Source organism: Pezoporus wallicus, unplaced genomic scaffold (assembly GCF_028554395.1).
Source record: "Pezoporus wallicus isolate ANWC-B61680 ecotype Strahan unplaced genomic scaffold, APGP_CSIRO_Pwel_v1 contig_3817, whole genome shotgun sequence".
Lineage (NCBI taxonomy): Eukaryota > Metazoa > Chordata > Aves > Psittaciformes > Psittacidae > Pezoporus > Pezoporus wallicus.
In genome coordinates, this window is record NW_026635157.1 from 6484239 (window position 1) to 6511692 (window position 27454).

The 27454-nt window shown below is 37.9% G+C and overlaps 2 protein-coding genes across 14 annotated transcripts in view; one reads left to right on the plus strand and one right to left on the minus strand.

Annotated features, from left to right (window-relative positions):
• Positions 1-10467, plus strand: part of REPS1 (RALBP1 associated Eps domain containing 1) — a 62756-nt gene extending 52289 nt beyond the window's left edge. For 7 of the 11 annotated variants that reach the window (XM_057407303.1, XM_057407327.1, XM_057407334.1 and 4 more), the window contains 8 exons: positions 930-1002; positions 3251-3369; positions 4116-4180; positions 5007-5192; positions 6562-6657; positions 7204-7352; positions 7985-8090; positions 9134-10467. In XM_057407303.1, coding sequence (XP_057263286.1) covers positions 930-1002; positions 3251-3369; positions 4116-4180; positions 5007-5192; positions 6562-6657; positions 7204-7352; positions 7985-8090; positions 9134-9202 — 863 coding nt within the window. In that variant the 3' untranslated portion in view covers positions 9203-10467. The remainder of the gene's footprint in view (positions 1-929; positions 1003-3250; positions 3370-4115; positions 4181-5006; positions 5193-6561; positions 6658-7203; positions 7353-7984; positions 8091-9133) is intronic. The other 4 variants (XM_057407355.1, XM_057407381.1, XM_057407365.1 and 1 more) reach the window with 3 other exon arrangements.
• CCDC28A (coiled-coil domain containing 28A) lies at positions 989-27111 on the minus strand. 3 transcript variants are annotated; one of them, XM_057407409.1, is made up of 6 exons: positions 27000-27111; positions 26567-26761; positions 23719-23882; positions 22230-22384; positions 21531-21553; positions 19799-20531 (listed from the first exon to the last, which is right to left on the minus strand). In XM_057407409.1, exons 2-6 carry the CDS (start codon positions 26722-26724, stop codon positions 20477-20479), a joined length of 555 nt encoding a protein of 184 aa, XP_057263392.1. In that variant the 5' UTR covers positions 26725-26761; positions 27000-27111; the 3' UTR covers positions 19799-20476. The 3 variants fall into 3 exon arrangements, with proteins under 3 accessions (XP_057263401.1, XP_057263392.1, XP_057263382.1); XM_057407399.1 differs by having other exon boundaries at positions 26983-27111; XM_057407418.1 differs by lacking the exons at positions 19799-20531; positions 21531-21553 and adding an exon at positions 989-1018 and having other exon boundaries at positions 26983-27111.
• Positions 27112-27454: the final 343 nt, after the last annotated feature.

The following is a 27454-nucleotide window of genomic DNA, read 5'->3' on the forward strand; positions in this document are numbered from 1 at the left end:
TGAGGTTAAAATAATCTTTTGAGGCTGGGTAATTGAGAAAAATCTTGATGTTCTTGATTAGAATTTTCTTCTTCACTGATAACTAATCAGGTAAGTCTCATTGCTCTGGTGATTTTCCACCCTGAACTGTGCTTTACAGGGTGCTCTGGAATTATCCCTTGTGGTAACTTATTCTCAGATCCATTTTTCTGTCTATATTCATTCCATACAAATGTTGTGACTTTTGTTGAGATTCCTCATTTGTAGGGTAAAAACCTCATGCTTTGCATAGCTTTTAAGGGTAAGGGTTCCTTAAGGTGTTAAGGAAACTGTATGTGGTGCTGTAATAGCATCTTTCATTTATAAAGGTTGCCTTAACCAGAAGCTTTTTGAAAAGATTTAGTCCAAAACAGAGCTGAGTACCAGCCTTGAAGGTACAGAAGTTGCATTAGTAGTAAAGCTGCTGAGTTCGTCTCTATTCTGTACGTACATTTTCCTTTTTCTGACTTCTCAGGTTGGTGACAGTCCTTCAGCACTTATAAAATCAAGCATGTCCTACTTCTTGCTTTTTATTTTTACTTGGATGTCTCTTACTCTTGTTGGCTAGATTGTCAAACTGATAGAACGTCAAATGTTTAAAAAATCAGTGCTTATGAAACTTACATTTTGTGTTTTAATTACAACATTGCTGTCTTCGTTTATTCTTCAGTACATCCCAGTAGTAACCAAGAACTCAGAAGTATTGGGGGGAGTTGGTTTGTATTGAATCCTTCAATTATTCAGATTCTAGGATTTTGAACCCTGCCCAAATGATGCCTTTCAGGGAAAAAAATATATAAACCTTTTTTAAAAATAGAAATTGCATATTTGAAGTTATCTGTTACCTGTATCTGTTAGAGTATACTAATGATGCATAACAAATATGAAACTTTTTACTTTTCTCTTACCAGCAGATGGTTATAGCAGTTCAGACTCGTATACTTCAGATCCAGAGCAAATTGGAAGCACTGTAACGCGGCAACGGTCAGTAGAGTAGCAACTGAAAAAAATAAATAAAGCTGGTTAAAGAAGCCTGTTCTGAGCTTCTGTTGTTTGACAACAAGCTTGTAAAATGAGGGCTGAATAGATTCTTAACTTTAACACTCAGGAATCGGGAGGCAGTCTGTTTTCTAATGCATTAATAATGTGTGCTCTTCCTGTTCATCTGTAAAGTAACAGTTAAAAAAAGTGTTAAAAAAAGTCTAAAAAGCTATTTGGGAATGACCAATCAAATGAAACTCCACATTCAGTCAAAAATCTTGGAAAGACTCTCCCTAAATACAAGGGAATATAAGCACAGGAGATCATGATGTTACTTGAAACCAATTTTTTGTATTTTTAAAATCATATGAGGCATTAATGGAGAAGGACCTTGTGACTTTGCAGCATACAAGAATAATAAAACAAATAAGAAATATCACAGCAGTAACTGAATCTCTTTTAATAATGGACTTTTATTAAATGAAGGGCAGTCACAGGCCCAAGGTAAACTAAGGGATTGGAGGAAGCTATGTAAGCTCATAACCAAAACTGCATCATTTGACAGAAGAGAATGTGCTGTACTAGCTGGTGCTAATTGTTCCCACTAATCTGCCTGAATAGGATTAAAACCAGCTATGCCATTAACCGTCTTACAGTCAGTTTCAAAGGTAAGATTCCAAACAAAAATAATTAGGGAGACTTCAATAGCAGAGAAAGATTTGCAGTTGCCTGTCAGTACAGCAGCTTAAAAACTTCTTTCCTCCATTATAATTAATGGCAGATTTGATTCTGTCCTGCTTCTGTGTATGTTTTTGCACTACCAACATGTTGGTTTCAACATGTTCTTTTCATCTCTGATTTTTGTGTTAGGTTCTCTTGCTGAACTTGTGTAGATGAGTGGAGCTTTATGATGAGTTGCTGCTTAATGGCACAAGCAGCTTCTGTCCAGATCAGGCAGTTCTGGCAGTGTCCTCCCAGGAAATTTTTCTCCCACTTCATCTTTTACTTCCTACCACTGATATCTCATCAACCGATTGCAGCTTTATCTATAGAGATTACATTGTCCTTAACCCTACCATTAGTCCAGAGTACTTTTTTGAATTTTCAGAAACAAAAAACTGACAAGACTATGTCAGATTAATAATACTTCAGGAGTGCCCTTAAACCACTTTCTCCCTCCTTTAATCCTACTTGCGCTTTACTAGACTAGGTAGATGGATGACCCTAGGACTCAGTGTAATTAGATTTTCATTTAGTCAGCTGGATATATATGCATTTCATCAGTCTTATATGTAGAAGAATTGTCCGTGAGAGTATATTAAGACAGTAAATTTTTCTGCTGTGGTAACTCACATTTCTCTCTGGACATATACATTCAGGAATTTCAAGTTCTGTGTGGAACTTGGGTACCTCTTACCCTTCCTAGTTTTGTTTTATGGTAGTTTCAGAAGAACATTGCAGAAGTCAGTTGTAGAAAAGAACTTATCAGTTATTTATGAGTAGTTGTATTCCTGTCAGTGATTCAATAAATCTGTCTTGCTCATGTTTGAGTAGTTAGGAAGCTTCTGCAAGCTGTTTTTAAATGGAAGGTGTATACAGTAGATCCCACGCAAAGGACTTGGGCACTATTTCACCCTTCTATCCTTTTTTGTGTGTGTGCTCGATGAACTTACAACAGGTATCCACTAGATGGTGATCCGACCTAGGAAACGAGTAGCAATGCTGCTACCTGGTATGTAGATTTGGAAAATTTCAGGCAGAGAATTAAATAGCTATTTGAGATAGTCAGCTCAATATACATTGAGGCAGGTCCAACAGAAACTTCATCTTCTTCAGTGACATTAAACTTAACCTGTTTAAAATCTAATCAGGATGTTGAGTACATCTTCCATACTTTGCAAAATACAGTGACTACCATCTGGATGCAATTACCATATTTAGGATTCTGTGTTCCTGAGCTATTATTGTTTAGGGTGTGTGTCAAGCTATTGATTTTCCAGAGATAAGTTACTTGTGATAATATAAGAATAATTAGGATAACAGACTTAAGAAAATGGAAATACAAAAACAATTGTGAAATCAAAGGATGTCAGAAGTTTAAAACTGATTTTGTAATCTGCAAAAATCAATGGCAATAAGGCTCTTTTCCATTTGTCAAACTTCTATTTTTTAATTGTATACTTTGAAAAGCTCTTGAATTTTAGTTCTGTTGTAGCTGCCTAAATTCACTACAGAAACTTTTGTTTTGCAGATCACATTCAGGAACATCTCCAGATAACACTGCACCACCACCACCCCCTCCAAGGCCTCATCCTTCTCATTCTCGATCATCATCTTTAGATATGAACAGATCCTTTTCAGTTACCCCAGGTAGATACACCCTCTTCCTCTTGTATGTTATGTTATTTTTCAGCATATATATTCCTGAAGCATACTCCTTTTTTTTTTCTCTGAAAAAAAGATTGTGTCTTCTGAATGAAAAAGCTGAAAATCTTGTTACTCTTTCTGTTTGTATAAAAATGTGTGGCCCACTTTGCTTAAACAGATAATTTATAAGTAAATTCTAAATGCTGGCATTGTAGTCCTTTGGGTGAACGTGGGGAGCAAAATCAGGCAGTAACATTTTGGTGGTACACCTACGTGCAATGAGTTGCATCTGCCAGAATATTCTCAAGTGAAGATATTTTTGTATCAAATGTATTAGAGAGGGGTATTAAGTATTTTGCCTCAGAGGAAATTATTAATCTTTACTTCTGATTCTGCTTAAGGTTTTTTATTGTACTTCTGACTTGTCAGTACTTTTAAATCCAGGATCAGAGTATGAGAAAATGTTAAGGTGGTGTATAACGAGGGTAAAGCAGAAAAAGAAAGGACTAAGATCAGCAAAGTATGACCGTTTCTGTACTTTGAGGTGGAACAAAGGACAAGATCCATGTTCTGGTTCCTTGTTTTGTCTGTTGCAAATTTGAAAGGAGATGCCATTACAGTTATGGTAAATGTGACAGGTTAATATGTAGGCAAAATGCAGAATTTCTTCTGTTGACAAGTCAAAAAAATTAGATAGCACTGTAGCATGAAGAGTAAAATCTTGGCCAAATGTGATGCCTCTTTTACAGGACAGCAACAGGCTGGAGTTGTTGCCTATCCCCCTGCAGTGCCTCCAAGACCACAGCCTTCACAGGTGATGATGTCACTTTTGAAAAAAATCATACTCTTAGTGCATCATTTCTATCTAACTCTGAATTTTAACTTATCTCTAACATGAGTAGCATTGCTTGGTATTTTTGAAACCACCAATTTGTGAATGATGGCAAAACCTAGACTAGCCAAATGTTAGCCTCTCCTGAATAAAGAACTGCTTCTGGTAGAACCATGGAAAGGGATTAAATTAGAGAGTGAAAAGGAATGAGTTGCTCTGGAGCTCTGAGTTGTAGGAAAGAAAGTCACACTTTCACATTTCTTTACCTGTCCATGTTTAGCTAGCAGGTGCTAACACAGACTGAGAGCAGTCTTTAAAGTTGCAAAGTAAGTGTTTGTCTTCTGTGGGTCTGGCATAGGGTATAGTTTATTCATAATATGACTGCTCCCTAAAGGAAATATCCCACTTCTTCCTTTGTCAGAGACTTGGTAATCTTTGCAGTCCTGGTTGGTTCAGTTGCAACTGGAGTTGGTTCAGTTGGCTGATTTGGTAGAAGACAAATCTTGCATAAGTTTGGGTTTGGTGTGGTTTTGGTTTTTTTTTTCCTTTGTCTCAACCAGCTGAATCCTTCAACTGCTCTGCAGATCTGACATTGGACAGATAAAATTGTTTTTCAGTTGCTTTGCAGCAGCAGCTACTTCCTAGAATCTGAGTTACCATCAACTGAAGTCAGTCAATGGGCTTCGCTTCCTTTTCTCTTAAAGTTTTCCCTATTTTTATAAACACAGAGTGGTCTCTCTGTGTCTTGGATGAGATGTGCTTTGTCCTACTGACAATGTCACTAAATACTTTTGTCTTTTTGTTGCAGGGTGCAGGTCCTCATGTGCATCGCCCAGTGGAGGCTGAAGGCCTAATAGCTCATACCAGTACCTCACCTCAACAAATACCAGAACAGCCAAATTTTGCAGACTTCAGCCAGTTTGAGGCATTTGCTGTTTCAGGTGCAAAGAAAGAGGAAGATGGTGAAATTGAAACACACTCAGAAGTCTTGCAGGTGAGCAGAAGTGAAGATCTTGTCAATTGCTTAACACCACCAGCAATTACGAGAATTTCTTAAAACCTACTTCTGCTGTTTGAACTCAGTAGTTTAGTGTTTTTAATGGTGTCCCAACCTATTGCCAGAAAGCAATTATGTTACACATTGCTACATTTATTTAGTAATTGCCAAATACCTAGACATAAGTTTTTTCTTTCAGTTCTTACTTGTAATTCAAGAGATTTTGTAGTTATTAGCATATATGTGCACAAACATCATTGTATTGGTGCATTTAAGATTTTGCAGAGGCAAAACTTTTCGTCTGTTCATTCTTGTCAGCCTTTCAAATGACTTCTAAGTCATAAACTAGTCTGTCTTAATAAATGAGATGACAGTCAGATATCATTAACTTCTGCTACAATTCCATTAATTTGTTTTTGTTCAATGCCTTTGGAGAGACAGCTAGCATCCTTCTATAGTAGATCATCAGAGATGTTTACAAAACCTTGTTTCCTACTACAGACACAGGACTTAAAAGTTTGGAAGCCTTGGGGTTATTCCTATTAATGTCATAATAGCATACTACTATTACACAAGTTACTTCGTATTTTCCTGTCATAATTTGTAGCCTTCACCCAGATTGTAAATTCTCTGGTGCAGTTTGGCATCCTCAGTTGCAAAAGTACCTGTGGTGCTTTAAAGTTCTCCCAACTATCAGCAGCATGGTTTTGCTTCCCTTAATCGGGAAGGTCAACGATGTAGAACTGTTTGAGGGCTCTCCATGTACCTCATTGCAAAATCAGCTGCATTAGCTTAAGCTGCCACTGAAAACTGCTGAAGTTAAGCTTGCTAATTGTTTTGCACTGGGGTGGACAGGGAACAGTGGCATTGTGCTCCACTGGAGGGATTAACCTTTGTCGGAAGAGATGGATAATGGTGGTAATGTAGTAGCAGAAACAGCTGTAGCATTTTATCATCAGGCCACAGCCTCTTTTGTTCTCTACAGTGCCTCATAACATTGGGGTTTTGACTTTATTTAGAGTAAAATGCTTGAGAGCAGAGTACTTTCAAATAACCTTTGTGTCTCTTTTTCATGACGATTTTATATTCTGTATTGAATCTTCTGTATCAAAAGACAGGTCTGACATTTTACTTGTGCCTGTTCTGTAAGCTGCTTCCAGGCCAAACCAGTGTTTGTGACCAAGATAGTTCTAGATGGTTTGACTCTAAAGCATGTATTGTTGTTGTATTCCAGCTTGTCCTTCTAAAGAAGACTTGAATTTTAGGTGTTAACTATATTCATGTATCAGAACACAGCATACTGACTGTTGCTGAATGAAATATTTGTTGAGAAGTAGTTTTCTAAATATAGTGTATATCCCCCTAGGTTGAAAAGCCCTCTGATTCTGCAAGTTCTCTTAGAGGTGCCAAAGCAGATGGAAGAGTTGAAGACAAAGCACCTGCTAATGTCCCCACTAGTGCGGTACGCAAAGTACACTTGGAAGGAGAGCGTAGTTGTCAGATGCATATGAAATTATGTCTGTTTTGATTTGTGACAGCAACTCTGTATGCTTCCACTCGAGCCCAGTTTTCTTAGATCCAGTGTGTGCTTGAAACAGGCGTGTGTGTGATGAATTTTTGCATCAGATGTTCATGATTACCTTTATTCTTGAGATAGCAGAAAATGAAGATCTTAAGTGTTCAAATTTTTGAAACAGCAAAACTTGTAGTGCAGAAATTGGTTAACAGAAGCTTTTTTTTGTTTGTTTTGTTTTGTTTTTTGTGTTACCTAATTACTGGGGGGAAGGTCTGTTCTGAGATGGTGTGTATTTACAATTGACTGCTTGCACAGTTTTTTCAGACCATATGAGAATGCAGCTAGATGCCCATCAGAGAATATCAGATGGGTTGTAAATTCAGTTAGCTCAGTAACTGGTTTTAAAAATACATAATGTAAACAAGCTACCAGGTTATAATCCAAGTCTAGTGCAGCTTGTGAGAATTAATAGGCTGTGATTTTTCTCTCTAGGGTAAAGGCACTACCCCACTTGCTCCACCACCAAAGCCTATTCGCAGAAGATTAAAATCAGAGGATGAGCTAAGACCTGAAGCTGAGGAACATACACAGAAAACAGGTGTCATAGCTGCTGTTCTTGCTTCACAGCCATCTATTCCTAGGTAACCCAAGAAGTGTATAAATACATCTGTTACTGGAAACTTTACATTAAAACAGCATACACACTTTCTGTTCCAGGAGCTGCAAACAACTTCAGTGTGTTTGAGTTAGATTATTTACCAGTTTAAAAGTTTTTGGCTTTTAAACAAGATCATCCCAAAGCCTCTATTACTGGGAGACTTTTTAGTGGTCTTGAATTTTGGAGTGTCAACTTTTTAAACTTCTGCAAGTATGTTGGAAATAAGTGGCGGAAGTATTAAGATGTAGTGTTGAATTTCAAATAATGGCTACTATGAACAGTCCAAAATGTGCAGTCTTTGTGTCCTACCTTGAAAGTGGGACTGTTGTGTTAGTCACTTTGAGGTAAATGAATGTTGTACAGTGTGTTGTGGCTTTGGAAAATGAATTATGATAAGTTTTTTTAAATCTGCTGCTTGTTCTTTCATTGAAACTAAATATGTGTGGTTTCCATGCAGATAAACAATCAAGCCAAGCAGAAAAAGGAAAATAACAGTGTAACAAATTAAAAAAAAAAAAAAATAGGAGTTTGCTCATTTAAAAAGGAGGTTATGATAAATTAGATGTTCAACTAAGCTATGAAATTACTTATTACAATGCTTCTATATATTCTCAGATCAGTGGGGAAAGACAAGAAGGCAATTCAGGCATCAATCAGACGTAACAAGGAAACCAACACTGTTTTGGCCAGATTGAATAGTGAACTACAGCAGCAACTAAAGGTAATTCCATAATCTTTGTCTCTTTAAGAGAAGAGCCTGAGAAGGCAAGATGTTAGTGATACATAATAATGGACATTTCTGCAAGTCAATGATATACATAGTAGAGGATATCACTATAGAATATTTAGATGATTTTGTAGATCATGGAATATACCTGTAAAATTACAAAGGATGCTTTTGCTACTACAAAACACATTTTTCAATGTCCTGATTTGCCTTCAGCTACACTAAAAATAAAAAAGCAGAAATGTTAACTTAGTATTAATAATTCAAGGTAGCTGTCGTGGTCATCAGATACTCTAAAAGCGGTATTGAGAAGAGCAGCTTTCCTTCCTTTGCTTCTGAAGGAAAAGCAAACCTTAAGTCTTGGTTACTTTTAAACAAATACAATTATCTGAAATACAAAACTTGCAGCTTAATAACAACAGTCATCTGTTTATCTAGGTCAGCTATTATAATTTAGGATTTATCTGTAGGCACCATTTTAACATCTTTCTCTTGCTATCCTAAGATATCCAGTATTAGTTATGAAATCAGTTAAAAACCTTAAATGTAAACATGAATAAATGTGATACTGCCTAGTCTGAAAGATAAGCCATTTTAAAAATTATCCAGCCTGAATTTAACTTATTGCTTTTTATGAGAGACAAAGTATGTAAAATATACACAGGAGGAAAAATTGGGGGGAAATGGCAAGTTTCCAGTCCTTTAACTGAGATAAGGGCTTGCCCCTTAATATTTTAAACTTTATTTGAAAATGCTATACTTGGTTTTGCAGCTGGTTACAACTTTGTGGGTTTGGGTTGTTTGAAAGAAATGAAAGAATACTAAATGGCTTCTCCTTTTGAACAAAGTATACACTTTCACTTATGAGTAAGTACCAGCTAGCCAATCTTCTATTCAGATTATGGGAAGAGTTCTTCACATTTTAGAAAATGTTAGTTCTCAGAAGTGAAGCTAATGTTTACCAGTTTTGTTTGTATGAGGAAGTTTTTGAATGTTCATTCACTGCGGACAGTCAGTAGAAAATCTTTCTTTTGTAGGATGTTCTTGAAGAGAGAATCTCCCTGGAAGTCCAACTGGAACAACTTCGACCTTTCTCTCACCTCTAAGCCTACTGCCGTTAACTGTGAATTTACTAATTTTGAAAGGGGTATTGGTTTCAAAGCCTATTTAAAGATCCATGCATCTAGCTCAGTGCACTCTATTCTACATTAAATGTTGTGGTTCTCTTTTGCCAATTTGTCCACTTTTGTATTTAAGTACTTTAATTTCAGTACAGAGAGAAAAAAAAAACTTTTTTCCTTGAATGTGACACTGCCTCTCACATCATTTTCTGTGGGTATCCGTGGTCTCTGTTGGGCTTGAGTTTGCAAAGTTTGTCGCCAAAATTTCCAACTGGAATTTTTTAGTGGTTTCTTTTTTCCTGTTGAAACATCTTTGCAGAAGAGGATTGCTAACCAATTGACTTTAAACTTTAAGCACATAATGTCTTCTTTCACTATGGCATTGATCTTATTGTGCTGGAAAAGAGAGAAACTGTCATTGACCGATGTTACTTCTCAAGCTGCCTTTCACAATTGGAAAGTTGTTCACAATTCTAGAAAGCCTGCCTCTTTGCAATAAACCAGCTTTTTCAGGTTGAGAGGGTTATTGCAGGCTGTTTGCCACATCATCTGGATTTTATTTTGTTTTGTTGCATACACTATAAAGTATGTAACCACAGATTGCCAGGTGTTCATGTTTTATCCATTCATGATCCTGACTCAGCCGCATGCATATGAAGATTTATGGTACAATTGGTAATCTGTCAAACAGACCTTTTTCAGCCCTCCCTTTTGTGAAAAGAGTTGGGTGTAAATCCCCAACATATTAATTACACATTACCTAAGCACCACCTGTAATTGCATGTTTCACACATTACCTTTTAATAACAGATCACATCCACCAGTCTTCACTATAACAAATTGTACTGTCAAGTAACGTGTCAATACCTCTATGAACTTCTAATTCCCAGCAAAAAATAAAACAGAAAATGAACAGTTTGCTTCTTAGGAATTCTGGGGTACCTTCTGTCATCTTGTTTCCAGGCCTTATTTCTCTGGCATATAGACAGGCTTCACTATTAACAGTTCCCTGAGTGTATCCTGCTATTCAGGTTGATGTACTGTATTAGGATTTGTTGTATATTGTACGATACACACCTTTTGATCTCATATGTAAATTTGCATTAATTGCTGACTAACAGCAGATATTCTATTTAATGGCTTCTTCTGGCTGTGGGATCATAGATGTTTAACTGCATGGATGTATCTCTGCAGAATCAGAACTAGCAATTGTGTGATTTTTACACCAATAAAACAGCACAATATTTTAATTCTGTTGATTCATCTTTATCTGGGAATTGAAACTCATTCAAATAGGGGGGAGGGGTTTATTGCTGGTCTAAAGGTAATTTTTTGTAGTTTTGTGGCCTGTACAAGAAACAGTTGATCCATAATCCCTTGATTATTTTCTTCCCTCATTTTTTAGCTGTTGATAGAAATGATTGAGTTCTCTTGGTAATCTGTGGCTATATTCCTTTTGTATCCTCTTATGAGCAAATTTAATGCGGTTGTTACTTCTAAAAACTAAATGCCACCATTGACTTGGGTCAAAGTAATGTGTAGTTCTTTAGTTTTCATTTCTGTTTTCATATCCTTGAGCATACCTTTGAAAATTCAAGCAAAATTATCTCCTGTTAGCAGTCCTTATCCTCACTTTCTCACTTCTGTGTTTAAGTGAAATTTTCTTAACATCTGCTTCCCTTCCAAAAAGATAGCTCAAGTTAGATTTTTCTGCTGGATATGCTGTTTGTTACAGTGAAAAAGAAGTATGTGTCTTTATTGTTAGAATTTACTGACTGAATAATTATGCTTACTTTTATTGCTATAACTATTCCGACATTTTTTTCAAATGTTATGTACATTTTGCAGACAGCTTATGTATATAGTCCAAAGCAAGATTCCCTGGAATGAGAGAAACAGATGCCAAAGCTGCATGAAAGATGGTACTTTCTTTTTGCGTGTAAGGGGATTAAGAAATGATAGCTAAATATGCGTAAAGGTTGCATATAAATTACATTCCAACTATGTAGATAATCTGCAAAGCTTTGACTTAGAAAATATATATGTATATATACATATATATATTAAAAAAAACACCAAAACCTACAGAAAGCAAAAAAAAACCAAATGAAAAAAACCCAAACCACAAAAAAAGACACAAAACTGAAAAACCTTGAAGTTGATGGACTAATGATTTGTATTAAACTGCCAAGTAGCAAGAACAGTGTTTAAAAAAAGTGGGAAAGTGTGGGTCACTTAATGAAGTTGGACTGATTTCCAACCAACTGTATCTTGTCCATAGTTTGAAGTCAAAAATACATTTTTTAAAATAGTACTATTTTCATATTAATACTTAAGTATTAAGCCTATAACAGCAGGATTCTTAAATCAGAACTTCACATTTTAAACTTAAATGTAAAAAGCCTTTTACATTCAAATGTGACATGTACATACAAATTTCTGTAACATTCTGCTTTCTCGTAGAATAACACGAATATTTTTTGTATCTTGCCAGCAAGTCTGTTAAGAATTTTGTGGATTACTTTTAATGCATCATTCAGTACATTTTTAACCAGTTTTTCGTGATCAGAAGAGCTTCTAACTGAAAAGCTGTGTCTTAAGAACATCACTGCCAACGATGTTCAGAAGTTACCTCACTTAGTAATGTAACCAAACTTTAATCCCTTATAAAATAATTTTCCTATCGTCTGTGTTTGATCTTGATCCAGCTACTTAATGCATTCTTTTTTAATGAACTTAGATTGTAAGCTCTTTGGAGCAAGGAGTTACATACCATACCAGGGATGTGCTGTCTACATTGCAATTATAAATGTAGACTACTAAATAGTATGGACTGTGATTAATGTACATAGCCAGGAAGGATGGATGGATGGATGGACAGCAACATGAATTTCTGAAACACCTGAAAGATGTTTTTCTTTGGACTCTGTGATGGGAAGAGTGTTTTCTCTTTGATTTGTGTTTCCTTTGTTTCTCCTACTAATGTGCCTCTTTCTTCATTCTACCTGGTTTGGAGTTGCTTTCTTCTCCATTTGTTGCCTGTCTTTGGACAGCAGAGCAGATTTCCAAAACGCAAAGGTAAAAAGCTGAAAAGCTAATTTTTTGAGCAGTATTTCAAGCCTGCCCAATGTAAACTAGCGTTTTCAGGGTTTTTTTTGCATTTCACATGCCCCTCATTTTACTTGCAATTGTACAGTACATGAACAAGAGGATCTCTTATTACTGGAAATGTCTTATGTGGGATAAACAAAGTTGAGGTTATAAAAACTTAAAACTAAGGAAAATAAATTTGCAGGATTGTTTCTTGTGTGAGATGTCTCTGTCCCTTATGGATGGGCTGTGCTTTGTTTCTGCTCTGCATTTAGGGCAAAAGTGAGTTAACTCTCAAGGCTTCAGCTGTGCATGGAGTTTGTCTCTAAATACAACTGTACAGATGACCTAATCTGAATCACTTTTTCCTAAAAGGAAAAAAAAACAGACCAAAAAAAAAACCCACTGTTTCCTGACTCATTCTAGCCTTAGTTGCTAGTAGAATGTATTTTCATGGAATGGTGACATGTTACAACAAAAACATCTTTCTCCCAAGTGAGTAATAACAATGCAATTCTTACACAAGTTACTTTTCAGTCTTGCACAGAGTATTTCAAACATATTTGCATGCTTAAGTTGCTTAAATAAAGCAGTTCATGTGCAGTTGAGCATTTATACTCCCCAGAGTTCCATTTTCTGGACAACTTAATTTCATAAGCAAAATTCTAGCCTGTTTTGCCATGCACATTGCTGTACTAGTCATTTATAATACAGCTCTCTAGAATAAAGCACATGATAACTAAGGACTTGGTTCTCTAATAGCAAAAAAAACCCACCTATTTTAAATGTTGTGTTCTCTTAATAGTCTTTGAAAACAACCATTGTTGGCTGTATAGAAACAATGTTATAAATGCCTGTATATACTAATAACCAAATGAGATTATACAGCCTAGTCCTGATAAACAGTACTTATCAAAGTACAGTTTTATTTTTACTTCCCCCCACAGGAGTCTGAATTAATTGCTTTTCAAAAATCAATTCTGTGTATGGGGGGAGGGTTTAGTACCGTGTAATTCCCTTTCAGTTTGTTGTTTGTTTTTGTTTTGTTTGTTTGGGGTTTTTAATTGACAAAATAGGTTTTAGAGGTGCAACTCCTGGTTTAAAGCCAGATTGTACACTAAGTGTACCTGGTTGTACATGTTACTGTATTCCAAAATGATTTTTACGGTACTTTTTTCCAGCTTACTGATACATAGGTATTCAGTGTCTTGCATTTAAGTTATTGTCAGAAACAGCCCTTGTTTCATTATAATACTTGGATTCAGAATTGTAACACTACAAAGTGCTAAATTTGCGATCTCACAGCTTAAGACAGTGCTATCTGTCACATGTTGACTGCATATACTGTAGCGTAGAAAGCTAGGTAAATTTTCCTCCATTTCTGTTAGAGTATGTTCTTGTCACTTCCATTCTTACAGACATGAGGAATGCATCTAATCTGGAAGGAGTTGAAATTCCTCTGTCATTTTGGCTGGTCTTGATTATGAGCAATCTAAGAAATGAACGTCAGAAATAATGAAAGCAATTTTAAACTGATGTTCAATGGTATATTGATGGAAAAAAAAAAATCTAGTAGTATTGCTGTTGAACCTTACATGTTTGTTTCCCTGCCTCCTGCTTATAGGATACATCCTGCTCTACAACACATGTAAACTCTTGGGTATACCCCATAATAGCATGAATGGTGGCTTTTACTTTCTGTTCTCTAACTTCAGAGGTCCAACTGTATTTCTCTCTTTGGCTCAAATACGATTGCATTTAAACTGACAGAAGTCCATGGAGTGGAACAGGTTAACTTTGAATCAGTTCACTTGTGAATCAGTGTGTTCTGCAAGGAGCCTGTTGTCTTTAGTATCCATCCAAAAGGCAAATAAGGCAGACTAGTATTTGAAAGAACAGCTGCCTATTGAGAGAGGAGGCAATGTCCCCCTGACATTCAGCTGGGGGAGTAGGGTGTGGAATAAGCATTACAACAGTTGCCGTGAACTGAGAACACTTGTCTGTGTGAACACTTGTTAAGGGCTTCTGAGGGTCTAGCACATATGATTGGCTGTGTCAGACTTGGCAAAGAGGTACTTCAGCAATATGTGATTTCTCATCAGAAGTCAAAGGAATTGCTTTGGGAACACCTGCAGTGTCTTAGGAGTGTGTTTCATTCAACTGCATTGGAATTCAGCACACTGTACAAAGTGCTGTTATGCCTTATTTTGCAGGTCTTCTTTAACACATACAAAGCTTGAGTTCAGTTGTAGTATGAAAATACGGTATGTATTTCAAGAAAAATATTATGGAGGGAATTTATAGGAAGTTGTAATTCAGTGTATTCTATCAGAAAACGCAGATGTGATGTGCCTCCAACTTTTTCTGTTAGGTATCCCTGCCTTTGGAAGTAGAGTGCTGCGATTTACAACAATCCCTTCTAGAGCTTCAATCCCATTGTCTTTCACTGCTGTCATGGAGGAGCTGAGTCACCTACTTTCTGATCAGAAGGAACCGAGAGGTCATAGAAGAATAGTAAGTCCTTTAGCTGTAGAAGGGTACTTAAAAGTACCTGCCTGCACTTTGGAGATAAAGGAGTTGAAGCAAGAAGATTCCTGTGGAAAAGCAGTATTAATTCAAATGCCATTTTATCAAAATTGAGAGGCTGGTCATTCTGATGGATTTTATGGTTTCTCCCAAATTCTTTCCACAGGTGGCCTCACTAACCAAGAAAAACACTAAGACTGGTAATATTTTAAACTTCACGGGACAAAAATTTCAAATGTTGTTTTGTGACTGCTTTTTTATCCTTTCTTCCGAGAGCCTTTTCAATGGAATCCTTTGACACTTTAAAGCTTCCTTTTTTGTAAATAGCTGTGAATGTACAATAGAAGGAAGACACTTTTTCCACCTGTGGAAAAAAAAAACCTATGTATTGGTTTAAGTGGGGTTGCATTTCAACTGTCAAAACTCAAGACTGTCCTGATGTGAATTAATACAAACTGAGAACTGCCAAAAATTGAACTGAAAATAGATGATATTGATCATTCTCAAGCTACAGTTTTGGGTTTAAAATTTTGATCAAGATGGCGATATGATGTATTATTTGATTTTCATGGCCTCACACTTTAAAACCAACGGTAAGGATAAGGTTAAAATGGCTTGAGAATAAAAAAAAAACTTTTTTTAATTGTAAAACAGAAGGGCGATGGCCTTATAATTTAAGCTGTTCTGCAGTTACTCATATACAGTTATCCATTTAATGCAAAGGTCCTGGGAAGCTCTTGTGTTCTTTGCTAAGTAAATACAGGGCAACCTGTCAAATCAACAACTTAAACTTGAGTTTAAAACTGTATCAGCAGCCCTGGCCATCAGTAAAACCTTATTAAAACATTTTTAGATTTTGTTCTAGGATAGAGCAGAAGTTGTACTGAAAATGTGGCGTCAGTGGTGTTGAAAGGAAGCTGTATTTTCAGTTTTCCTGCACGGAGCAGGGACCTTTCACTCTGAGACTGAACTCCTGGTGCTGTTAACTTAGTAGTGTTATATTTCCGTAGTGTTAGGGGCTAAGAGCTCAAGTGCAGTACCCCACCTCAAGCTTCACTTCATTATGATGATGGTTTAAACAACAAAATGATTTCCCCCTTCCCCCCCCCCCCCCCGCTCTGTACACCTATAGATGCTTTTTCCTTTGTCCAGAGGATAAGAACAGAGCATTATTTGTTGTTAAAAGTACACAGACCAAAATTATGTATTCCTTGAGGCATTCAGCTCTGAATACTGCTTACAAATTCCAATATAAAAATGGTCTCTAGACGCCTGTGTAGCAAAAAGCAGCACTTGCTACAGAAATACTGGCATGTGCATTTCTATATTTTCCTGGTTGTTTTCATCTCCTAGCATTTATATAGTAAGTTGTAGCTTAAAAATGTATGGAATATTTTCACCGCTTCCAGGCTGTACCTCATGATTTACACATTATTACCCTGTGGTTAGTCCTGTGATTCAGAGGCACCTTATTATGTGATACGTTTAAGAATTAAATAGAAACCGTTTTGCTTTTGAGTAAGAAATACATTGTTTGCATTAGGCTTTTAAAATTGTTCATTGGTCTAGGTACTGTAGTTTGTGTCAGCTTTTTTGACTGGCAGAAGTCTTAAATGGGTGTTACAATGATTCTGGCTATAATGATTCTGGTAAAAGCTTTTCAAGCAAGTATTAAGGATGCAGTCAAACTCTACTGCAGTAACAGACTCCTGAGAAAATGCTTCTGAAGGCTTTGCATCCCCAACCTATGGCATTCAACCGTAGGTGTCTGAATTCATCCTACAGGACAGACTGTGAGAAGCAAATTTGGCTCATGTAACTTCATGCCCTCTTCTCTTACAAGAGTCCAAGGCCATCTGTGCGTGTGGCACTGCTCCCATCTGAGCTGTGTCTTTCTGACAGAGGTGTGTGCGTTATTTAAGAATGTACAGTGAGCCATGAAACATTGATTTGACATAAAACAGACACTGAAGCTGCACCCAAGGAACTGACAGGTAGGTGGGTTAACCAGCTCTAGCCTCTGGGTGCATGTTACACTGACAGGAGAGCAGAATACCTGAAGGCATGGACCGTCACACGCCACACAGTGATAATGTCTGAGGTCTGTATATATAACTGTGTAGTGGTGGAAAAAACAAATACTAATTGGTTTTCTTTATTATCCAACAATAAGGTGAATGCTTTATCCACAGATGAGTCAGCATGATGCTTGGTTGGATTAATCATGCAGTCTTTATCCCAGTACTGTACATAGGTAGTGACTCCTACGTGGTGTTTATGTTGAGTTCACAAACCTGAGCTGTGCTCATCCACTTCATCTGTTTGCATGTATTCAGAGTGGTTGATGAGGTTTTAATAACTTACAGGTTCCTAGTCAAAACTGAAAGGAAATCAGGTAAGTTGTAAGAAAGAGCTAAGCTAATGACACTGTTCTTTTCAATAAAGGGTCCCTGTTAACAGACTCTTTATTTTGGGACTTTGAAAATAGTAAAAAATGGACAGTGCAACATCTGTTTTATAAACTTTGGTTTGGGTCAAAATTCAAATTCAAGCTAAAAATTATCAAAACTAAACTGACTCTAAAGAGAGACAACTAGCATTATAGGGATCTGCACTTATTCCAGACTCAGACCTGCTTATAGCAATCATAAAGTACACTGTTATTACAAGAAATTAGTATTTGTTGAATTAAAAGTGGTTGACCTTCATTCCTTAGTAAGTGTTATGTAAAATGTCACTGTTTGTCAGAACCTAGCTGGGAAGGATCATTAGGAGAAGTATTAATTTAAAACTGATTTTCTTTGCTGAAGGTCATAAACTGCAGCTTTCATTTTTATTGTTCTTTGGAATCCAGACATCATGCACTTAGTCTGAGAACCAGACAATCAATCAAAGGCTATGCCTGGAAGTATGCCATTCACTGGGAGCAGACACGTCTTTTTGAATGTTTGACCATGTTGGTAGTTCTAAAGGGAAAAATCCCCATTTGTTTGCATAGGAATTCAGGCTCAGTTGTACTCTTGGCCTTTTGTACACAGAAATGGTGAGAACGGACAGTTAAGAATCCTTTGCGCTTTTCTTGTCTCCCAGCTTGGCAGCATAAGCTCTGGTGCTTCTCTGACTGGAGGGTTGATCTTTACATTTGATCAGTCTTTTATAGACTGACCTTCTGACCGGAAAAAAAAAGACTAAGCAACAGCAGGCAGTCTCTGCAAGTAGCTTCTGTGTTCAGCAGCTACTTATCACAAGACACATGGCTAATATGGGTTCTGGTCTAGGGAGAAGAGGAGGAATGGCTTGGTATCAGTGCCAGGGAAAGTCACGTAACTAAAGGTGTAAATATACGTAGTACAACAAGGTTGGTTGTTAGTGTGAGAACAGATACTGAATTAACTAAGCTATTGTTTCCTCCAGGCACTAAGAAATACTGTTTTACTTGCACCAGTTTTGGCTGACCAAGTTCAATTAACCCCTCACCTAAAGTCTGTTCCGTCTGTTCCAACCTAAGGCTCTTGCTCCGTGTCATTCATGACCTCCCATCAGCAGGCAGGCCCTCAGCCATGTCTGGGAAAGCAGGGACTTGGCATACATGTCATGTTCCCACTATCAAATGCTTTATGCTAGTTGGTGCTTTGGGCAATCAACTGCGGATTTGATGTGTACTCATTCATATTCTAGCTGTTTCTTACAGTAAGTGAAGAGGGCTGTGATGAAGCCCATGTCTTGTGATGACGACAGCAAGATGCACAAGCATAGCTCACTGACAGTGAATTTAATTACTTGTAATTAAAAAGGAATGAATTTCCACTATTGCTGGCTAAAACATGTTCTGTGTTAGTAATCCCAAACAGTCTCTGAACTCAGCATTTGCATATGGACAGAAACAGTTCCTGTATGTGACCTATGACATGAAGTGCTGGATTTGATTGCATGAGGAGTGATGAAATGTGAGTACATTTGTAAAGAACATGCAGTAAGCCCTGCCTGGTGGCTGAATTTGATACACATCCTCTGTGCTCAGAGGCCCTGTGATAGATGAGCTCCTTTCTAGAAACAAACTCTCCTCCAGCACCCGTGACACCTGCAATAGCTGTAGTGGTCAAGAAAGCGAATACTTGAGGAAATGATCCACTTAAAAACAGGACATCTGATTTCTTATCATAAACTTGAGACTTCATGTGGAAAAAGCATTCCCATGTCTGCTCCTGTCCTAGGGCATGTGTTGGGTTTTACTGCCTTTTATGGGAAGTGTGTCATCCCCTTCATTTTTTGTGGGAAAGGCTAGAGCAGAACTGCAGAAATCATAAACCTGTGTTTGAAGAAGTATCAATTTTCTGTCTGCTTTGGGGAGGAGAGCGAGGTTGCATTTTTCTGTAGTGAACAGAACCAAAATTAAAAATACAATGTTTCAAGAGTTGAAGCAGATGAAAAATGCAAAGCATCATAAGCTGATGCTTCAAAATCCATGTATATACTGTGTTAAAGGTGAAGCACCTGGAACCACAACATAACCCTGACAAACTGGGATCAGTAGGGATACAGAATAGGCATTAAGAAAATATGAAGAATGTGATGGAGTTGTGAAGTCTCAATATGTTGCAGATTATTTATAAGGCTCTAACTAAAGTCTAGCAAATACTTTCTATTGATGTAATTCTGACTGAACTAAATTTACAGGTCATGATCCAAATTTAACCAGGCTACTTTTTAACCCACACTCTCATGCTTTTGCTCGTTGTGCCTTTGTGTTAACAGCTGTAGAACTCAACCTACCAAAAACTAACAGTAGGCAGCAGGTCTTCATACAGAATAAGTCTGGAACCAAAGGCATAGTTTAATGTACCAGGATACAAATGTTGAATCTAAAACCTGCTTGATTTTACCCTACTACAGGATTTTTTTTCTTTGTGAACACAATGAAAATACCAATACCAGGCTGCTTATAAGACAGGCGTGACTACAAAATTGCTTATACTGGATTTATTTACTGTTTACCCAATTTTGGAATTTTACAATCCTTCCTCAAGCTAGCACAGATGCTAGTTGTAATCTAGTGACATTCAATAATTATTCACAGTAATGGAAAATAAACTCTGCAACCATTAAGACCATAAAAGAACTCAGACTTTCTTAACACAGCCAAACAAATAGCAGCTTCTCTAAATGAAACATTGTCTATTTAAAATGTATTACTTAACAATAAATAAATCTGTGCCATCACTGATCAACAGAACACTAGTGTGCAGACTGTCTACATACTGATCAGACAGGCAACAGCATTGTTACCTTGATAAAAAAAATGGGGAGATGGTAATGAACTTATATACATATATCACTTTCAACCATATGAACAACACTGAGCAGAAAAAATGTACTTCCACATTTGCCCAGTTTTTCTATTAAATAAAGCAATAATAAAAAGCATAGTATTGCAATCATCTGTTTAAAACTCTGGATACTGAGTACTGGCATAATGCAGTGCTCAAAGAGGAATGTGCAAAAAGAAACACCTGGATTTGCACTTTGATTCTTCAGTGTGTAAAATTAAAACCAAGCACATACAAACCCACAACTGTTCCAGATTCCACTGTCAGGGAGGGGGGAAAACCCAACAAAAGAAAAGCATCTGACAAAGCTGTTTTTTCAGCCTGTGGCACCATTTGGAATATCTTGAGCATCTGCTAAATGTAGTTTTTGGCTGAATCAGCCATTAAGGAATAAAAAATTCATATATAGATAAGGTATAAACAAGATAGCAATGTTACACAAAACTCTGCTCACTCCTGTGACAGGTATGCGTCAGTCCAATAACTTCAGTTCCTTTGTGTCCTATGCTAGTTAGCAGCCACCATATTAATCTTTCTCAGTGAGATGTAAGCATTACATACCTCCAGAATTAGTTGGCAGATCAAGGGGGATGGCAGATTATTTTTATCACTATTACGTGATATTACTTGTGTTCTTTATAAGTCCTAGCCTTAAACAGCTTTCCACAGAGAATGTATATACCAGAGCCGTATCTTCAGTCCCACCTTCCTCAATGCATATGAAGTATGTAAGCCATCAGAAATAAGTAGACCACAGTATAAACTGAATGCAACACGCCTCAGCTCTGTTCTTATCAAAAAGATAGTGTAAAAGACAAGCTAAGGACATTCAGCTTCATCTTCTTCTGGGTGGGCTTATCCAATTACCAAAGCTCTGCTGAAGTATTTGACTCAACCATAGTCTGACCCTAGAAATAATTAATTAGGTCAGTACACAATGCACAGTAAAATCAGTGATAAATAGCTACACATACTTCTACAAAAAAATAAAAAGCAATAGGACTCGGGATGCTTCTGTGTACTATAGGGGGAAGATTGCTGTGTATGTTCGTTCCAGGATATCTCAGCTAGACACATATAGAAAGATTGTGCTTCTGACAGACTCTGCCACTATCAATGCATTGTCTGAAGTGGTACACACTAGCTAAGTAAATTACCATATGAAAAAACAGCCTGTAATTAAAAGTGTTAAGATCCAGCTATTTATGCAGAATCACCTAAAATCCATGAGGTATTACAGTACCATCTTAAAGGATGTTATTGAGTGTTTTGCTTCCTGATAAAGACACTATTTACTGAGGAAATACACTGTAATTCAGTTATAGTACACAGTAATTATAATGCAAAATAGACATCTAAGGAAAGGATACATAGATGAATTCAGTTCTTCTAGCTGCAATATAAATATAGAAATTATCAGTAACGGCATTTCAGTTAGTCAAATAAATGCTGATATGGTGAAATAATTACATTAAACCAATGAAGAAAATCACTAGTAGTTTGGGCTAAAATGTGTAATTTTATTACTAAAAGCAATGCAAACCTGCACTGAATGCTAAGTCCCAAATTAGGTTTCAATCTGCTGATCTCAGGAAACTTAAAGAAATTTAAACACAGAAAGGAGAAACTTAAAGTGTAGAATTTTTGCTATGTGTGGTCTTCCACACATTATTTTATATATATTCTATATATAGTTTTTATTTATAAATATATATATTTTATATATTTTATAAATATACACTTTATATATATATAAAATTATAATTAGGAGGCTGGGCCACAGGGAAAACAGTTGTAGTTCCCAGATACATGGGCTGCCTCTAAACATGCCTGCAACCTCAGACAATTTACAGCTAGACTGCTCCACTCACTCAAATAAGCAGCAGCCTATAAAAACAGAACAGGGTACCATGTTTCCTCAAAACTAAGATGAGGGCAAGACTTACATCTTGGCTCATTACAGATCTATAACCTCCTCAGCTGTACATCACTGCCCACCCAATAGTGTTGTCTCCCTGAGCTGAGTGCTGTGGGCAAAGTTCCATGCTTTCTGCCTGCCCAGTACTTACATCTGACAGCAGCCTATCCAGGTTGGAGTCACTGGCTAGTTTTCTTTTATCTTCAGGGAGTTCTTCCAGCTCCCCATAGAGCTCCAGGTTGAGGCGAGCAAGTTTCTCCTGCATACTCCGCACATGCTCCATCTGCTCTATGGAACATTCATTTCCTAAAAGGATGAGCAATAGCTTTTGATAAAGAAACCCAAGAGAGAATGAAGGTGCAAAAGTGTGGCTTCTTACATCACAGAAGAGGAATTTAACATCAAATTTACAAGTTAATTTGCTTTCTCAGTGATTTCTCCCCATTTCACTGCTGAAGTTTGTCATCTGTCTGGTTTTGAGATAACTACTGAATGTACTAACTGGGTTTTAAAAAATGTGGGTTTTCTCTACTTCTGAATTTCTGTCCAAATTAGGAAGGCCCTGGATTTTAACTTTGAATATAATCACAATAAATGTCCCTTCTAATTTTGCTTAATCTTGGGGTTTGTTCCTTGTCATTGATGCCTTATATAACTCTTCTGAGGTGCTCTTGTAAAAATCACTGTGGAACTAACATGACATGCCAACCTAACACTAAACTTGCAAAAGCACATACGCATCTTTCTACTTAGTAGAGAGAAAAGAAGGAGACAGAAGAGCATCATGGTTTTTCTGAACCCTCCATCAACTGTGAAGTAGTAAGAAGCTAAGTCAGAAGAGCAAGCTGGGTAAAATGCAACTTGCACTGGATTCCATAAAAGTTGTTACCAATAGTGTAAAGCGTTAATATGTTATGTAAGTGTTATCAGGTGCTAAATACAGTTACTTTTTATTATTCTTACACTTTCAAAAATAAATGGTTTTAAACTTGCTATCTTAAATCCATAAGCCAAGGTATTGCCTTTGGAAAGCCATCCTGGAAGGAACAATGAAATGGCATTTGAATAATCTCACACCAAAGACAACCCTACAATAGGACTATAACTCAAAAATGCAGTAAGATCTATTAATTATAGAATCATAGAATCACAGAACTGTTTGGGTTGGAAAGGACCTTAAGATCATCTAGTTCCAACCCCCCCATGCCATTGGCAGGAACACCTCCCACCAGACCATGTAACCCAAGGCTCTGTCCAACCTGAACAAGGATGGGGCATTTAGCACTTCTCTGGGCAACCTGTTCCAGTGCCTCACCAACCTCACAGTAAAGAACTTCTTCCTTGTATCTTATAATATATCCTTATGTCTTCCTTATATCTTATACCTGAACTTCCCCTGTTTCAGTTTACACCCATTATCCCTTGTCCTATTGCTACAGTCCCTGATGAAGAATCCCTCCCCAGCACCCTTGTAGGCCCCCTTCAGATACTAGAAGGCTGTTAAAATTCATTTCATATGGTGGAGTCCACTATGTTAAAGTGGCAGCCTGTCTGTACAGTAGCACACTTGCTTGCAAATGTTACCATCATATAGGTATAAAAACATACAAACATTGCACACAGACAGCTCAGACACTTACCAAATGCTTGAAGTTTGCCAGAGTGGAAATCATTCAGGAGACTCAGAAGTCCCCTTTCCATTTCCTGGACATCAGATACATCTGTGAGAAAAGAATGCTGGATTGGTGCTGCCTGTGCCCCTTTTGCTTCGCCTCCCGGAGGTTTGGCTTTCTCTTTTATTACTCTGGAAAAATATAAACAAGCCAAAAAGATTACTTCCTGCTTTCACTTTCCCTGAGAATCTGAATGCAAGATAAGTGTACATCTGGGTTTTGATAATGAAATGGAAAATAAGTACTACATGTTTCAATTACTCCATTTAAATTAAAAATACAGATCACCTGTTTGCCTGAAGACTAAAGAACAACATTGCTATCTTGACAGTTTGGTACTGCAGAATGAAAAATTCCAACAACCTGCTTTCTTACTAATACATAGTGTGAAACATCAGTGGAGAACATGTATGTTATGGCCACCTTAATACGGTAAAGAGGACCAGTAGCGACACATGGTGCATGGGGTATTATCTATGTAAAAATCAACCCAAAAAAGGCATCTGCAAACTCTCTTCAAGTCAGAGGGAAAAAACCCTCAGCAAGCATATGCCCCTGTTCTCACAAGCACCTATAGACTGCACCCAGCATGGAAAACAACTTGCTATAATCTATACCAGAAGGTGACCTCGTCTCCAGATAAATTTTCCTAGTTCCCATCCATATTAACATGTAATTGATATGGAAGCTAAACACAGAGTTACAGCTGGACAGACAGATATATGGCATCCTAACCTAATACAATTCAGGTAAGGGGTTGTTTTCACCCCTGATTTGCCCATCCATGCATGCAAGCAGCCTTTCTCATATGGGCATGGCTGCTTCTGCAGCCTTACAGTAAGTCTTTTCAGAACTGGACTCGGTGAGAAATTTTGAGACTAAAAGTTAAAATTTAGAATACTATGGGATATTAAATAAAATCCCAGACTTAATAAAGAAGCTTTATTTAATTAGTGAAGACACTAGGGTTTACAGCATACTAAGCCCCACCCTTCCCTTGAACTCTTCCAAGCTCTGCAAGTCATAAATTCTTTCCTATGGGAAGTAATAATTCTTTTTCCAGCCTAACAGTTTCTGTGATCTATAAAAATCATATAGACTTTGTAGTCTATATGCTGGAACAACTAACGGTCCAACAATTATCGTACCTGGTTCAGCTCAGAGCAATGTGTCTCAATTTAGGTTTAACTTTGGCTATTTCTACTTCAATTTCGGACATCAAGTAAGATTTGTATGCCAAAAGTTCCAACCCCCCTGCCATCGGCAGGATCACTTCACACTAAATCATCTAACCCAAGGCTTCATCCAGCCTGGCCTTGAACACCACCAGGGACGGAGCATTCACAACTTACTTGGGCAACCCATTCCATTGCCTCACCACCCTAACAGGAAAGAATTTCCTCCTTATATCCAATCTAAACTTCCCCTGCTTAAGTTTTAACCCGTTACCCCTTGTCCTACCACTACAGTCTCTAATGAAGAGTCCGACCCCAGCCATCCAGCCAGTTCTTTATCCACCGAGTGGTCCACCTATCAAATTGATGTCTCTCCAATTCAGAGACAAGGATGTCGTGTGGGACAGTGTCGAACACTTTGCAGAAGTCCAGGTAGATGACATCAACTGCTCTACCCCTGTCCATCAGTTCTATTAAAGTCTTGCAGATCAGGTGAAAACTAATTAAATACTCCCACTCTGCTGTCATAACAGCAGTTCATCTTCACCTTGTTCTGTCCATTCCTGCTTGGAAAGTTCAAGGAATTGTCTGTACTAGCACAGCTTGGTAAACTTGACTTAATAATTGGGCAGAATTTCCCTTCCCAAAACTTAAAGTGAAAAGGACCTTTTCTTCTCTAGCCAGTATTGTGGACTGCACAAAATTACTTTCTAGTACATTCTATAATAGCATTGAGACTTAACTGTACAGTCAGCTGCAGTAACCACCAATTTAAAGCACAATAAGTTTTCCCTGAAAAACAGCAGACTTTACATTGCAGAAATTCATTCATCAGGCCAATATCAGATCCTTCACATAGACTATCTGTACTCATGATGATAGTGCAATATTTAATCTTCAGCTAATAGAGGACAGTAAACTCAGCTGCCTCTCTCTAGCAAACATTTCACTTTAAAATTCCTCTTCACTCGTTTATCTATTATCTGCCATGGACAAGAAGTGTGTTTTCTAACATTAAGGAAAATCAACATTCTCAAACTCAAGCACAAACTATTCCAAGAAGGTTCTTTTTTAAGAACTGAAAGTCTCTCTCTGCACACAAGTGTGGCCTGGGAACTACTGCTGCCCCTGCTGATAGGTCCCCAAGCAAACAAACACCAGGAAACTCCACTTCTAGCACATCCTGTTCAATTCACATCCTTCATTTCCTGCCCTACTCATCAGTCCCACCCTTGCAGTCATGTGGTATTTGTTCTTCACAGCTGCACATATGGAGCTCTGCCATCTCCCACACAATGCCCACATTTGCCATATTTGATCATCCAGCTCTTGTCTTTCACCAGTCCCATCAGGCCATCATCTCTTCAGTTAAACTGCATCAGTATGAGTCTGCAGCACTGTGTAATAAAAGCTTACAAGAGGAGTGTTGAGCACCTTCCTTTTCTGTAAAATAACCATTCTGTTGCATTAAACACAAATTGCTTTGCTCAAAAAGACAGGTCATCAAAGAGTTTCACAAGTCTGAAGCTTACCCTTTACATTCTGCCCCAGCCAGACTAAACACCCTTTCATCTGTCTGAATAGGGACAGGTTTCTGGCTTCCAACTTCCACTGAGCTTGCAAGATGCTCCCAAGCTTACCGTTTTAACTTTGTTTTTTGTACCGCCGGCTGTGGTGCAGGATTTGAAAAGGCTGTGCTTTTACTGACCGGCACTGAGTTTTTCTTGGAGTTTGCAACCTGAGGAGGGTGACTGGTAGATGATTTGGGGCTCCTCCTCTTGATCTTCCTTTCTTCCATTGTTTCCAGTTTACTGCATCTAAACTAATCTCTTGTCCTTCAAACGGAAAGGAAAAAAAAAAAGGAAACATCAATTAAAACTGGCACTTACAATAAAAGCAAGGGAAAAAACAGGTCACAGCGCATGGCAATACAGCTTTAGAGTTTCTTCAAAGATGAGCAGTCACTCATGTATTTAAACAAGAGAAACCAGTTTTCAGAAGCTGCCCAGGCCTGCCTGATTTGCAAAACAGGCAAGAATTCAAATCGTTACACTACCTTCAGCCGACAGGTACCTCAAAAAGATCTCAAGCTTTCCATCCCATGGATTACTGCTAGAAAGCACCGTGACTAGTCAAGTCCACGATAGCCAACACGGGAAACGACGGTGGCATGAGGATGCTGTGATTCACCTCACCAACCAACCTCCGCTAAAGGGAGAGCCAACAGCTTTCTCACCACTCAGCTGGTGCCCGGTTACCGCTGCTATTACTCACGCATGTGGGCGGGACAGGTACTGCCCGGTAACACACGCGCTATCATACCTGCCATTATGGGTTCTAACTCATGATCTCCCCACCTGGGGACGCGCCTCCTCCGAGATCCCCCACTGCAGGAGGCGACAGCGGGTGCCGTGAAGGGGGCACGGCGCTGTACATCACACCAAGGGCGGCCCGCCGCCTGTGGCGCAGGCAGCCCTCAGTGCTCACCGCCATTTTCCGGGCACGGAGGGTCGGGACGCCACCGGTCA